The sequence below is a fragment of the Carcharodon carcharias genome, chromosome 17 (genome assembly GCF_017639515.1).
Source record: "Carcharodon carcharias isolate sCarCar2 chromosome 17, sCarCar2.pri, whole genome shotgun sequence".
In the NCBI taxonomy this organism is placed as follows: Eukaryota; Metazoa; Chordata; class Chondrichthyes; order Lamniformes; family Lamnidae; genus Carcharodon; species Carcharodon carcharias.
Genome location: NC_054483.1, coordinates 112,223,967 through 112,239,630, shown reverse-complemented (window position 1 = coordinate 112,239,630; position 15,664 = coordinate 112,223,967). Strand labels below are relative to the sequence as shown.

Sequence of the window (15,664 nt, the reverse complement as noted above, 5' to 3'; positions counted from 1 at the left end):
TGCTTTGCCAGGTGTCTATTTAAATCTGTGAGATTTACTGTTGCCTTAATGGGGGTGTAACTGAGAGTCAGATTAATTAGGGGATTTCTGCAGTTATTATGCTAGTAATTTTGTAGACGTATGTATATGTTTACAACCTTTCTTGTATTAATGAATGGTTAATTTAGTTTAATAAAAAACCTCTTGAGACTCGGTGGTCTTATTACTGCTGAATTCAAAGCCTGTATTTCAAAACATACATATTGCAAAAATGGGTTATGACAGTTGTTTCAAGCTTCCCTCTGGAATTTGAACAACTCGGCCTTTACCATCGGCTGCATCATAATACTCCCTTTGAAATTTGGCATTCTTGCATTCAAAATGAGTTTCTTTCAGCTCTGGGTCCTTGCATCTATCATTCTTGCATCTATCCTGATGAGTGCAAGATGAAAAGTTGAACAGCATGTCTCTTTTCTCAGCAATTTAAATTCAATTAAATTAATAAACTCTGGTATAAAATAGTGCTTGTATCAGTAATGGTGATCATGAAACTACCAGATTTTCATTCAAAACCTGTCTGGTTAAGAGATGTCCTTTAGGGAAGGAAATCTGCCATACTTAACCCAGTCTGGCCTCTATGTGACTCCAGACCCACAGCAGTGTGGATGTCTTTTAACTCTAAAGCGGCCCGACAAGCCACTCTGTTCTACTCAAGAAGGTGGCTCCAACCACCGCCTCCAGGAAAGTCAGGGATGGGAAATAAATGCTGGCCTTGAGCACATCCTGTGAATGAATTTAAAAAAAAACAACAACGTATTCAGGCTTAAAAGAGCTCAAAACCAATAAAACTCCCAAAGAGGTGCTTATCACTTATAACATGTGCACAGAAACAGGCCGTTTTGGACCAACTCGTCTGCGCAGCTGAGTCTTCTCTCATTCCAACCACCTCATCTTAGCCTTTCAGCTACATCTTTCTACTCCCTTTCCCCTCGTGTACTCGCCTCATTTCCTTTTGGACACATCTGAGCTTATTCATCACAACTACTTCCTGCGGTCACGAGTTCCACCTCGAGAGGGGGTCAGTGGTAGCGCCCTCCCCCTCGGTGGCTGATGGCCACTTTTCAGATCCGCCTGAACTGAAATTGGTTTTTCACTCTGTTGCCCAGGAAGGAGAGGCCACAGCTGTGGACGCAGAGGTGGCAGCAATTCTCAAGAGCTCACGATTTGCCAGTGCGTTCACCACTAAACCGGCTGGGAAAATGGGTCCCTCCTCCGCTGAAGGTCCGGCCACAAAATCAAAGGTAAAAGCAATATGAAATTTTTTTTAAAAAAAAGGGGGCCGATTAGGCTTTTTAAAAGCCCATTGTCCAAAAGTTCTGCAATTTTGAAATCCTAAGAGAAAGTGAATTCAGCAGGAGATGGCATGGTGAATATTACGTAGAATTTACAGCACAGAAACAGACCATTCGACCCATCTGCCTCTGCTAGTGTTTACGTCCTACACAAGCCTCCTCCAGCCCCACTTCGTCGTGTTCTTTCAGCAAATGCAACACTCCTTTGTCCCTCATGCACTTAAGTAGCTCCCTTTAAATGTATCTGTGCTATTCGCCACAACTACTCCACGGGATTTGTCAGAGAGCGGAGATATGTCGGACAACTGAATGAGAGTCTGGCAGGAGCAAGACAGGAAGGGGCAGCCGGTTAGTGATAATAACAATCTCCATTAGATAGGTAGAAGGAAGGAAACAACGGAGGCTGATAGATAGAGGTACCTCCCAAAATGATGACCTCTATGACCTGGAAGGACAAGGGCAGCAGATGAATGCGAATGCCACCACCTGTAAGTTCTCCTTCAAGCCACTCACCATCCTGACTAGGAACTATATCACTGCGAGGTCAAAGTCCTGGAATTCCCTCCCTAACAGCACTGTGGGTGTACCTACACCACATTGGACTGCAGCGGTTCAAGAAGGTGACTCACCAGCACCTTCTTAAGGGCAATTAGGGATGAGCAATAAACACTGGCCTTGTCAGCAATAGATGCCCACACTCCATGATTGAATACAGTTTGAAAGGTTGGGAGGTAAAGGGTCAGCTCTCAGATGACAGTGTTGTTTTTTTTTGGAGAACACAACTTTTCTCCATCTGCACCCCCAGCCCTTTTCCCCACCCTAAAGTTTGGATTAAAGGTAATTCTTGGAGTTTGCTTCTCCAGATTTGCATCATTCGATTATTCCATTTCTCCTTCTCCAGCCCAAAATGAACTTCGATTCCATGAGCGGTAGACTGTATATTTCCTGAATTTTTTTTTTGGAAACTTAACTGGAAGTTAAACCATTCACTGAGGTCATTTACAAGGGCAATTTTCAGTTGCTCACAGTGATGTAGGAAAGGCACCGAGCAATGGAAAAATCTAGAATAGAATTAGTCTAGGGTATTTAAAACGAATACAAAAACGTTGTGTTTCTTTATCTGCTTATGGCTGAAAGGACACCCAGAACCATAAGACAAAGATAGTGGGACTCTCAGATATTTATTGACATGAGTGTATCTTGCTATGGACGTTATTGAATACAGAATGCACCATGCATTGTGTAGACAGACACATCTTCCATTCAAGACTAAACATGAAATATTACTTCAGATGGTTATGATTTAAATACTAATCAGGAACTCAACCTCATGCTGCGTTTTTTGATCTTGTTAACCGTTAAACAGCCAAAGCTGCCGAATTTTATTATATCTAATTGGAACCGGACCGCACTGATAAATGACAAAAGTAGGTTGTTTCGCAGTTCCAGAATGACTTGGCTGCTCTCCAGCATCTCATTGGCGCTTCTTAACAGTGGGAGTGCAGGGACAGAGGTGAGTAGGGTGCGGAGTAGGGGGTGGGTGATGGGATGGGTGGGGAGAGGCAATGCCACAGCTGAACTCGCTCTTAACCCCTTTTAATTGGCAGAGGCACCAACTTCCAACCAGTGGGCACAGGGCAGTAATCAGGAGCAGGAACCCTGCCTAGCCCAGAAACTAAGTGTACTGCCTCGACCATTCTACCTGCTAACTTGGCACAGTTTGATGACTGAATCATAGATTTTACTGGTCTGCTTGGCTCAGTCTAACAACAACAACAAATACTTATATTTGAATAGCATCTTTTAACATAAAACATTCCAAGGTACTTGACAGGAATGTTATAAAGCAAAGTGTGACACTGAGCCACGGAAGGAAATATCAGATCAGACGACTTGATCAAAGAGGTAGGGTTTTAAGGAGTGCCTTAAAAGGGGAAGCGAGAGGGAGAGAGATGTAAGGAGGGAGTTCCAGAGCTTAGATATCTCAGGGGGTTGTGGGGCTGGAGGAGACTGCAGAGATAGGGAGGGGTGAGACCATGGAGGGCTCAGGGAGGAAAATTTTAAAATCAAGATATTGCTTGACTGGGAGCCAATATAGACCTGGGAGAACAAGGGTGCTAGGTGAATGGGACCTTGTGTGAGTAAGACACGCACAGGGCAGTGCTGTCTAAACTCGAGTATTGGAGAATCTGCGCTTTAATTTGCTACTTGAGTGTCAACCTGCAAGGCTGCAACGGCCCTTTAACTAAAGGCCTCCTGAATCCATCCCTTGTCTGATATGGGCACAGAGTTCTTGGATTTCTTTGCTTGAAGGTCTAAGATCCCAATCATTTTAATCACCTATTGTCTCTCCAGTTTTATTACAAATTGTGTGAATTCACTTTACTTTAAAAACGTAACATTTTGAAAGAACTCATTTTCCAAATGCTCCCTGTCACAGTGACCAAAGAGGCTGCCCAAAATGTTGCTTAGTCTTCACTGCCTATGTGCATCAGTGAGAGATGGTGGATATTAACATGTCACAAGGGGCACATCGATATAGACTTTCTTTGATCATTCAGCGTTGTTCTCTTTGAACTGACTGAAGAGAAATAATTATTCAATAATCTGAACTGAATTATGGAAATAGCATGCTGGAATCAGAATTAAGCGCTTAAATAAGTTGAACTGGCAGCTAATATGAAGGCTATGTTTAGTGGCTGGACCAGTTTAACAAGCTTACAGATTCCGGAGAATCTAATGGTCTGGTGCCATTGTTGAAAAAGCTGTGTGTCGGTGAGAATGTGCCTTCAAAACAATTTGAAAACTTCAACTCAGTTTATGCAAGGCAGCCTTTTTATTTAGCATTTAACCTTTAGTCTTCCTGGTGTGCTTCCCATCAATGTAATGCTGCTTTTTTGGTTGTGATTTGAAAGGGAACCTTTGGAGATCTGATATTTTCACTGCTGAGTGTTTCATTGAGCAGCTTTACACTCCCGATGAGAGGGAGACACTGTGGTCTTAGGAATCGAGTACAGGATGTGTTTGAAACATCTCCTCTCTCAAGATCTTCTCAGCCTTTTCATTTTTCTGCAATGATTTTACTTTTGGTTGCTAAAATTTTAATTGCTCTATCCACCTCTTGCCCCTTCTCTTGCCCCTTTCCCAACATTCTATCCTTGCATTTATTGCCTGTCCCAAGTTGCCCTGAGTAAATAATGAGTTTGATACAACTGAGTGTTTCAAAGGGGCCGGGTATGGGGCAGGAGTCAGAACAAGTAAGGACAACAGGTTTCCTTCCTTAAAGGATATTAGTTTTTTACAGCTTCCTGGTCACTTTTAAGGATACCCACTTTTTTATTTCCAGGTTTTAAAATTTGAATCCAAATTCTCAAACAGTCATGGGTGGGATTTAACTAGCGTCCTCTCTTAATAGTACAGACTTCTGGATTACTAGTCCAGCAATGTCCCCACCACACACTTCACAGACGTGCTGCCATATTGTCCAGCTAGTTATTTGGCTGGTTGGTTAAGCAGTCCACCACAAACTAGCTGCGGGTTTTACTGCCCCTTTTCTTGAACTGATAATTACTTTTAAATCTGCGGATGCCACTTATTTGCAGTTGTTCCAGACTACATGCAAGGTCAAACTGATTTAGAAGACACTGTACTAAATTAGGATGAGCAAGATCGAGATAAACAACTGCAGGCAATTGATATAGTTGTTAGTCAGAGCACCTTTGGAACAAAATGTTCCCGTAAGACTTTCATATTTCCCCGATGGAATGTTGCTTACAAAGTTTCAACATTTAAGGCACTGACGCACCTATTGAGTTATTGGATCACATACTGGGCTTTGAGCAGCATAAGGGTTGAGAGCAGTTTGACAGAGATGATTGCGGACTTGCCCTAAAGCAGTGGCTTTGGTCAGTGGTGATGACCAGTTGACCAACATGCTGTTTGGTTTGCACCATCGTGCGGACTAGACTAGGTACTGGGGCCTCGCAAGCAAATAGCAAAGCAAATGGGATGTTAGCTGTTATTATTTATTGGGCTGTAACAGGAAAAAGGGTCATACTACAGTTACAAAGGACCTACATGAGACCACCAAATCTGTACGCCACCTGTGTACAGGTTTCTCTCACAAGGAAGGATGCTCTTGCCTTACAGGGAGTGTGACAAGGGTTCACTAGACTGGGATGAGGAAGCTGCTCTATGAGGAGAGTGGTCTAGACGTAGGTCTAAATTCCCCAAAGTTTAGAGGAATGAGAGATCATTTGATTGAAACATATTCTTAAGCACCTTGACAAGGGGAGATGCTGAGAAAATATTTTCCCTGGCTGGGAAATCTAGAATACGGGGTCACAGCCTCAGAATAGATGCTGCCAGACCTGCTGCTGAGTTTTTCCAGGTATTTCTGTTTTTGTTTTGAATTTCCAGCATCCGCAGTTTTTTTGTTTTTAATCAGAATAAGACAGTTGTTTAGGACTGGGATGAGAAATTTAATCTCGGAGTAAAGGTCGGAATTAAGTAGTGAACTGTATGTTCTGATAAGTAATATTAGGGACCTTGTACCTATCAACAATTATTAGCTGCCCTCAATACAGTAAATTAAAGACTTCACAAGGAGCTGCTTATTAAGGATGATAGCACATTATCACTTCTCCGCTCTCTGACCTTGTCACATATTTATGATATGTTGGAGGAATTCTCTGGCTGCAAGAACTCTGATCTTCCATTGGAAGGTTAACAGATATTCAAAAATAGCTGTATTATTAGTGAATGATGGTTTCACAGGAATCAGAATATTTTGGGCCAAATTTTCCAGTCTCCTGATCGTCAGGAGGGACCTTGCATTCAGTTAGAGTCAGAGACTTCGGACAGTTCCAGTGTCTTACCTGGATTGTTCCCCAGGAAGTGTTAGACAGATTTAAACCTACACCTGGGTAACCCCACAACTGATCCCCAATCACCCCCTCCCCGACCAGACCTGACCTCTTTACACCCTGACCTGACCTGAATACACCCCAACACCGCCCCCCCCCCAGCTACCCCTCCAACGCAACAACCTCTGACAGCTGACTACCACATGTCCAACCCCGTTCCGACCCGGCTACCCTTTGACCACCCAACTAACGCCCCTCCCCAGCAACCGTCCCAATCCAACCCGACTGCCCACTCACCCACCTGCCCACCTCACTTACCCCAACCACCTGACCCACCCACCCACTTACTCACCTGCCCTGCCCGCCCTATCTACTTACAGACCTACCCATTCACTCACTCACCCTCTCCTCTATTCATTCGCTCATCCGTTCACTAACCTTCAAAGGCTGGACATTTAAACCGACCAGACGGCAGCTAGTGCCATAGAAAAGGCCCAGTCTTACCCTGACTCTGCTCCCCTCGACGGAGTTCCCTGACGGATGCTGTGCTGCGCTTTTCTGTAAAAGCAAAGACCAGAAGACCCCGGGTGAAATAGGCAGTGGCGTCGAGTCAGAGGACTTTCAATCCCCCAGCGGCTGCTGAATTACCATTGCTGCTGCTCAGGAGACACGGGGGGCTTTTCTTACGTTGTAATCTCGTGCTCGGGATGTTCCTCCGTCCAAGTGGAGAATCCCCTGCTAAAGGCACCCACTCCTGGGGTGAGGGGAGAGCTTCCACGAGTGGTGAAGGTAGCCCCTCATCCCTGTCCGCTCTCTACTGATGAGCCTGGACTTTGAGTGTCACCACACTGTGCAATATGTGTGCATGCACTTTTTCCATTAGGGAAAACTTCTGCTCTGATTGTGGCGTCACCACAGACTAACATCCATATTCCGCCAACATGGTTAACAATGTGATGATGACCAGATAATCTGTTTTTTGATGTTGATTGGGGGCCAAATATTGACCAGGGGGAGAACCCCCCACTGCTCTTCTTTGAATAGCGCCCTGGGGTCTATTTATATCCACCCGAATAGGCAGATGAGACCTCAGTTTAACATCTCATCCCAAAACTCCTAGTTCCAACAGGGCTGCACTCCCTCAGTACTGCAGTGGAATGTCAGCCTTGATTTTGATGCTGGAGTGGGACTAGAAACTGGAAAAATGTGATTCAGAGGCCCAAGTGCTACCACTGAGCTACAGGCTGATGCTAGTGAGAAGTGTGACCAATGATGATTGTTGATATAATTCACCAGCAGAATTATCTAACAAGTAAGGCCAACCCTGGCTTATTTGCACCGACCTATTTCTGTCTGATTAGACACAGTCGGTATTTTGCTAACTGTTTTGGTCAAGGGTGCCAAAGCCAATTGTAGCTTTCAGCTGCGACAGTCTTGACCACACACGCAACCCGTTGGCTCAATAGGAGTCGAAGCAGAAAATGTTTTGGAACAATCGGGTTAAGTTGAACTTTCAGCCACTGTATGTGCCAAATATTGATTTCTCATCAGCCCCACCGCCGCACACTGCTCCCTCGCCCCCAAGTCAAAATGGATCTGTCAAAAATACTACCCCCTCATTTTGTTTTATGGTTATCTTTGTTTTTGGAGCAAAGGTTTACTTTCAGACTGCCTGCAGTTTGTATGCTGGTGTCGCTCGGCTCCCCGTTTGGTTCTTGGCCTTGATCACAGCGAGGTCACGAATGAAGTGTAGAGGTGCCCCGCTCTCCCATCCTCTCCCAGGTAACCTTACCTGAAGAAGGACCAACTGGACGCTCACCTGGGCAGGTTCCAGTGAAACTGTACCTGATAGTGCAACAGCCCACCTCCCGGAGAAGGGGTCAGGACGGAGGTTCACTGCATTCGTATCAGCAGCAGTAAAAGTTACTTTAAAAAGCTATAATTTAAATGAAACAAACTTTACTCCCCAAATTTGAAACCCCAGTTCCTCCAGCAGCAAGATAGTGTGCACTGTTACAAATTAAAGTTTGATAGATTAAGTTAGCATTGTTTTCCCTAATTCATGACCATTAACATTAGAAATGTGCACAAAATGTTTTTTTCATATTGTGATAAAATACAAAAATTACTTTTTAGATATTTCCACTTGTAATTATTCCCAATGCAAGTGCCTGCTTGGCTCAGTTTAATTGCACTTTCACTTCGGGGTCAGAGCTTCACTCCAGGATGATGACAACAATTTGTATTTATGTGGCTAGTCCAGTTCAGTTTCTGGTCAATGGTAACCCCAAGGATGTTGATACTGGGGGAGTCAGTGATGGTAATGCTATTGAGCATCAAGGGGCGATGGTTGGATTCTCTCTTGTTGGAAATGGCCATTGCCTGGCACTTGTGTGGTGAGAAATGTTACTCGCCACTTGTCAGCGCAAGCCTGGATATTGTCAAGGTCTTGCTGCATTTGGACATGGACTGCTTCAGTATCTGAGGAATCGTGAATGGTGCTGAACATTGTGCAATCATCAGCGAACATCCCCACTTCTGACCTTATGATGGAAGGAAGGTCATTGATGAAGCAGCTGAAGATGGTTAGGCCAAGGACATTACCCTGAGGAACTCCTGCAGTGATGTCCTGGAACTGAGATGATTGACCTCCAACAACCACAACCATCTTCCTTTGTGCTAGGTATGACTCCAACCAGCGGAGAGTTTTCCCGCTGACTCCAGTTTTGTTGGGCTCCTTGATGCCACACTCGGTCAAATGCAGCCTTGATGTCAAGGGCAGTCACTCTCACCTCACCTCAGAAGTTCAGCTCTTTTGTCCATGTTTGAACCAAGGCTGTAATGAGGTCAGGAGCTGAGTGACCCTGGCAGAACCCAAACTGGGCATCAGTGAGCAGGTTATTGCTAAGCAAGTGCCACTTGAAAGCACTGTTGATGACCCCTTCCATTACTTTTCTGATGATGGAGAGTAGACTGATGGGGTGGTAATTGGCTGGGTTGAATTTGTCCTGCTTTTTGTGTACAGGACATACCTGTAAAATTTTCCACGTAGTCTGACAGATACCAGTGTTGTAGCTGTACTGGAACAGCTTGGCTAGGGGTGCGGCAAGTTCTGGAGCACAAGTCTTCAGTACTATTGCCAGAATATTGTCAGGGCCCATAGCCTTTGCAATATCCAGCGCCCTGCAGCCATTTCTTGATATCACGTGGAGTGAATCGAATTGGCTGAAGACTGGCATCTGTGATGCTGGGGACCTCTGGAGGAGTCTGTGATGGGTCATCCACTCGGCATTTCTGGCTGAAGATTATTGCAAATGCTTCAGCCTTATCTTTAACACTGATATGCTGGGCTCCTCCATTGTTGAGAATGGTGATATTTGTGGAGCCTCCTCCTCCAGTGAGTTGTTGAATTGACCACCATGATTCATGACTGGATGTAGCAGGACTGCAGAACTTAGATCTGATCCGTTGGTTGTGGGATTGCTTAGCTCTGTCTATCACTTGCTGCTTATGCTGTTTGGCATACAAGTAGTCCTTTGTTATAGCTTCACCAGGTTGACACCTCATTTTGTTCAGGTATGCCTGGTGCTGCTCCTGGCATGCCCTCCTGCACTCTTCATTGAACCAGGGTTGATCCCCTGGCTTGATGGTAATGGTAGAGTGGGGGATATGCCAGGCCATGAGGTTACAGATTGTGTTCGAGTACAATTCTGCTGCTGCTGATGGCCCACAGTGCCTCATGGATGCCCAGTCTTGAGTTGCTAGATCTGTTCAAAATCTATCCCATTTAGCACGGTGGTAGTGCCACACAACACGATGGAGGGTATCCTCAATGTGAAGGCGGTACTTAGTCTCCACAATGACTGTGCGGTGGTTGCTGCTACCGATTCTGTCATGGACAGAGGTATCTGCATTAGGGAGGTTGGTGAGGATGAGGTTGGTGAGTATGTTTCTCGCTCTTGTTGGCTCCCTCACCACCAGCCTATCAGCTATGTGATTTAGGACTCGGCCAGCTTAGTCAGTATTGGTGCCTCCGAGCCACTCTTGGTGATGGACATTGAAGTCCCCCACCCAGAGTATATTCTGCACCCTTGTCAGCCTCAGTGGTATTCAACATGGGGGAGCATTACCCTGAGTCTCCAAATTACTGGTCCAGCGATAACACCACTTTGCCATCACCTCCCCGGTGCTAAACATTGTGCAATCATCAGCGAACATCCCCATTTCTGACCTTATGATGGAAGGAAGGTCATTGATGAAGCAGCTGAAGATGGTTGGGCCGAGGACACTACCCTGAGGAACTCCGGCAGTGATGTCCTGGAACTGAGATGACTGACCTCCAACAACCACAACCATCTTCCTTTGTGCCAGGTATGACTCCAACCCGTGAAGAGTTTTTCCATTGACTTCAGTTTTGCTAGGGCTTCTTCAGGCCACACTTGGTCAAATGCTGCCTTGATGTCAAGGGCAGGCACTCTCACTTCATCTCCTGAGTTGAGCCTTTTTGTCCACATTTGGATCAAGGCTTAAACGAGGTCAGGGCTGAGTGTCCGAGGCAAAACCGAAGCTGAGTGTCCATAAGCAGGTTAGTGCTCTGTAAGTGCCACTTGATAACACTGTCAATGACACCTTCCATCACTTTGCTGGTGATCAAGACTAGACTGATGAGCGGTAATTGGCTGAATTGGATTTGGCCTGCTTTTTGTGGATAGGACATACCTAAGCAATTTCCCACATAGCCGGTTAGATGCCAGTGTTGTAGCTACACTGGAACAGCTTGGCTAGGGCTGCAGCTAGTTCTGGAGCACAAGTCTTCAGTCCTATTGCTGGAATATTGTCAGGGCCCATAGCCTTTGCAGTATCCAATGCCTTCAGCCATTTCTTGATATCATGTGAAGTGAATCGAATTGGCTGAAGACTGGCATCTGTGATACTAGGGACCTCCAGAAGAGTCTGAGATGGATCATCCACTCGGCACTTCTGGCTGAAAATGGTTGCAAATGCTTCAGCCTCCTTACCACCTGCTGCAGACCCAGTCTAGCAGTTATGCCGTTTAGAATTCATCCAGCTCGGTCAGTAGTAATGCCACTCTTGGTGATGGACGTTGAAGTTGCCCACAGTATACATTCTTTGCCCTTGCCACCTTCAGTGCTTGTTTCCAATTGATGTTCGGCATGGAGGAGTACCGATTCATCAGTTGAGGGGGCTAGGGCATGGGAACAGTATCTGGTGATCAGCAGGAGTTTCCTTGCCCATGTTTGACTTGGTGCCATGAAATTAGATGTTGAGGACTCCCAGGGCAAAACCCCTCCTGACTGAATATCACTGTGGCAACCCCTGTGCTGGGTCTGCCCTGTCTTTGGGACAGGACATACCCAGGGATGGTGATGGTGGTGCCTGGGACATTGTCTGTCAGGTATGATTTGGTGAGGATGACTATGTCAGGCTGTTGCTCGACTAGTCTGTGAGACAGCTCTAAAAACAAAAAAACTGCGGATGCTGGAAATCCAAAACAAAAACAGAATTACCTGGAAAAACTCAGCAGGTCTGGCATGAGGACTCGAAACGTCAACTCTTTTCTTCTCCGCCGATGCTGCCAGACCTGCTGAGTTTTTCCAGGTAATTCTGTTTTTGTGAGACAGCTCTCCTAGTTTTGGCACAAGCCCCCAGATGCTAGTAAGGAGGACTTTGCAGAGTTTGCCATTGTTATTTCCACTGCCTACGTCAATGCTGGGTGATCTGTCCAGTTTCATTCCTTTTAGGCTTTGTAACAGTTTGAAACAGCTGAGTGGCTTGCTAGGCCATTTCAGAGGGCATTTAACACTCAACCACTTTGCTGTGGGCCTGGAATCACATATAGGCCAGACCAGCAGATTCCCTTCCCTAAAGGGTATTAGTGAAGCAGATGGGTTTTTACAATTATTGCCAATGGTTTCCTGTTCACCATTACTGAGCCCAACTTTTAATTTCAGTTTTATTAATTGAATGTTAAATTCTACCAACTGCCATGGTGGGATTTGAACCCCTGGCCCCTGTATTGCTAGTCTAGTGATATTACCACTATGCCACCATCTCCCTGCAAAATTTGATGAACCGTCCATGTCAGGAAGTATTCAGCCTGATAACTAAAAACTGCGTCAAGGATATAGGTTTTCAGGAACATCTCAAAGGAGGAGAGAGAGATGCAGGGATTCCAGGAGGGAATTCCAGAGCTTAGAACCTTGATAGTCGAAGGCACAGCCAACAATGGTGGAGTGATTAAAGCCTGAGATGCTCAAGAGGCTGGACCTGAGGGGAGGGCTGGAGGAGATCACAGAGATAAGGAGAAACAAGGCCATTGAGGGATTTAAAAACCGATGAGAATTTTAAAAGCGGTGCTTTAAAATATTGTTTTATCAGGAGCCGGGTAGGCCAAGAAGCACAGAGATGATGGAATTTGGTGTGAGTTAAGACGCAGACAGCAGAGTTTTGGATGATCTCACGTTTACAGGAAGTAGGACCTGGGAGGCTGGCCGGAGGTGCATTGGGATGATCTTGTGCGAGGCTGACGCAGTCTCGGTGCTTGGCGAGCGCTGCGTTGTTGGGGCCGATATTCTTTGAGTTAAGGACCAATCTGTCTATTCAGATGGATATAACAGGTTATGTGGTAGCTCCTCTTTGAAAAGTACATTGGAATCTTTTACATCCACCTTAATCACCATTAACCTGGCCAACAGCTCAAAAAAAACCCCACAATGGATACACACATAGAAAAAAAACAAAGTGTAATCGGACAAAACAAATATAATTAACTGCATCTGAAATGTTCTTTTAAATGTTTGGTGGAGGTGCCATTTTATTACCGAGGTTTTAACGTTTTTTTATTCGCCTCTCTTTCTTTAGGATACTCTTGTTGACCCTTTCAAGTTGACCGAAAGGCCTGAGGTTACAGGGACTCCATCCTGTGCCAGAACATGCTCCGTGCAAAGCAAAGAATGTTGTTGAAGCAACTCCATTGGTGGGAGAATAATCTCTGCTAAGCCCAATAATCAGTGAACTCAATGTCAAGAAACGATTGGAAGTGCGAATGAACCTGTGGTTCTCCCCCTGTGGCCTGAGCTGTGCAGAAATGAATGTTGAATCTGCCCAGCTCTCAGTCCAGCTGGTTCCTGCTAACACCATGACATAGCCTCTTCGCCATGACCCATGTTTTTCTGCCACTTCAGGAACCGTGTCATGTCCTTGGCTTGTCCATGTTTTAGCCTCAAGGTTCACCTGAGTTTGATACTTTCCCAAAAACCCTTTGCTTCTCTGTCCTTCCCAAAATCTGACTTGAGTTGAATTAAGGTCTGTCAGCTCAGTTACACCTTATAACCTCTAAACTGTAATTCCGCACAGAATCCAGGGTGAGCGAGTTACCTCCCCAAAGCGTCTACGCTGAAAATTGTTCACATGCAACAACTTGCATTTATATAGCACCTTTAATGTCCCTAGGCACTTCACAGGAGTGTGACTTTTAGAAGGTGATTTTTTTTTTTTTGCTTTTTAAAACCGGCTGGAAAAGGGCAGCTGAGAAAGGCTCGGGTCCTCAGGTCAGTTAACGATTGACACCGGGCACCTTTCAAGTCATAGGGACTGGTGAACAACAGTGAGTACTGGGGACAATCGAGACCCACCTCATTTCCAGAAGTGCCCGTTGCTTGAGATGTGAGCCATGTTCGATGCGCACAAAATCTTCACTGTTCAAATCTTTTGCTCTGTCACAAATGCTTTACAACCCAATAAAGAACAACTTTGGAATGATCAGTAGTGTCTGTGTACTTCGCTAGGGAATCTCATCACAACCGACCCCTTCGGTTAACTGGGCTGCAGCCTGATTTTGATGGGAGCCGCCTTGCAGAATGAGCAGATGTAATGAGGCAGCTCAGGGTAATCTCCTCGCAGGAGTGCAGGTGAAGCTGGAAAATGGAAAGTTGTTGTCGGTGTTTAATGGACTTGTGGGGGCGACCTGTTAAAATGTAAGAGCTGACTGCCTTATTTTCCCCTCTATTTTTTTTCCCCTCCGCCAGCCCCTCAGTTTTACCTGCAGTTCTGTGGATAACCCTTTTGCCTCTGATGGGTGCAAGTCCTGCTCTGGACCCTTGAGCACAGAATGCAGGCTGGCACATCAGTGCAGCGCAGGACTGAGAGAGAGAGTGCTGCATTGCTTGAGGTGCTGTCTCTGAGAGAGTTTTCCAATTGGAGCCACACCCCTCATCTTTCCTCATAGCCCTGCAAATCTTTCCTTTTCAAGCATTTATCCAATTCCCCTTTTGAAAGTTCGACTGCATCAAAATGCCTCATTAGCTTGAAAACCTCTATCAAATCTTCCAATCGTCTCCTCTGTTTAAGTGAAAATATTTCAGCTTCTCTAATCTCTCCATAAAACAGAGTTCCCTCAGCCCTGGCACCATTTTAATAAACCTCTTTTACATCCTGTCACAATATTCTAACTGAGGCCTAATCAGTGACTTATAAAGGTTTAGCCTCATCACCAGCTTTCCTACAATAATGGGAGAATGAGGGGTTGAGTTGCTGTAGGATTTTTAAAAATTCATTCCTGGGATGTGGGTGTCACTGGCTGAGCCAGCATTTATTGCCCATCCCTAATTGCCCTTGAGAAGGTGGTGGTGAGCTGTTTTCTTGAACCGCTGCAGTCCATGTGGTGTAGGTACACCCACAGTGCTGTTAGGGAGGGAGTTCCAGGATTTTGATCCAGCGACAGTGAAGGAACGGTGATATATTTCCAAGTCAGGATGGTGAGAGACTTGGAGGGGAACTTGCAGGTGGTGGTGTTCCCAGGCGTCTGCTGCCTTTGTTCTTCTGGTTGGTAGAGGTCGCAGGTTTGGAAGGTGCTGTTGAAAGAGGCTTAGTGAGTTTCTGCAGTGCATCTTGTAGATGCTACACAGTGCTGCTACTGTGCATCGGTGGTGGAGGGAGTGAATGTTGAGGACGGTGGATGAGGTGCTAATCAAGTGGGCTGCTTTGATCTGGATGGTGTTGAGCTTCTTGATTGTTTGTGGAAGTTGCACTCATCCAGGCAAGAGGAGAGTATCCCATCACACTCCTGACTTGTCCCTTCAAGGGCCACTTATTAAGTGTTCCAAGCATTTCTTGATGCTATTTCACGCTCTGCTGCTAAATTAAAGCAACATTTGTCTTCGCACTAAGGCAAGGACTGCCATCTGCTTTGAAGCTCTTGTTGAACTGCCTCCTTCCCCCACCTTGGATGAAGGTTCCGAAGGTACGGCTGCTAAATTTGCTGATGACACAAAGATAGGTAGGAAAGTAAGTTGTGAAGAGGACATAAAGAGGCTACAAAAGGATATAGTTAGGTTAGGTGAGTGGGCAAAGGCCTGGCAACTGGAGTGTAATGTAGGAAAATGTGAGCTTGTCCACTTTGGCAGGAAGAATAAAAATACATATTATCTAAATGGTGAGAGATTGCAG

At 45.5% G+C, this 15,664-nt stretch overlaps 1 protein-coding gene across 2 annotated transcripts in view; it reads left to right on the top strand.

Moving 5' to 3' along the window:
- The window catches only part of as3mt (arsenite methyltransferase), a 145,511-nt gene extending 131,533 nt beyond the window's left edge, over positions 1-13,978 (top strand). For both annotated transcript variants that reach the window (XM_041209856.1, XM_041209855.1), the window contains 2 exons: positions 1,146-1,280; positions 13,079-13,978. In XM_041209856.1, coding sequence (XP_041065790.1) covers positions 1,146-1,280; positions 13,079-13,180 — 237 coding nt within the window. In that variant the 3' untranslated portion in view covers positions 13,181-13,978. The remainder of the gene's footprint in view (positions 1-1,145; positions 1,281-13,078) is intronic.
- The last annotated feature ends 1,686 nt before the right edge of the window (positions 13,979-15,664 follow it).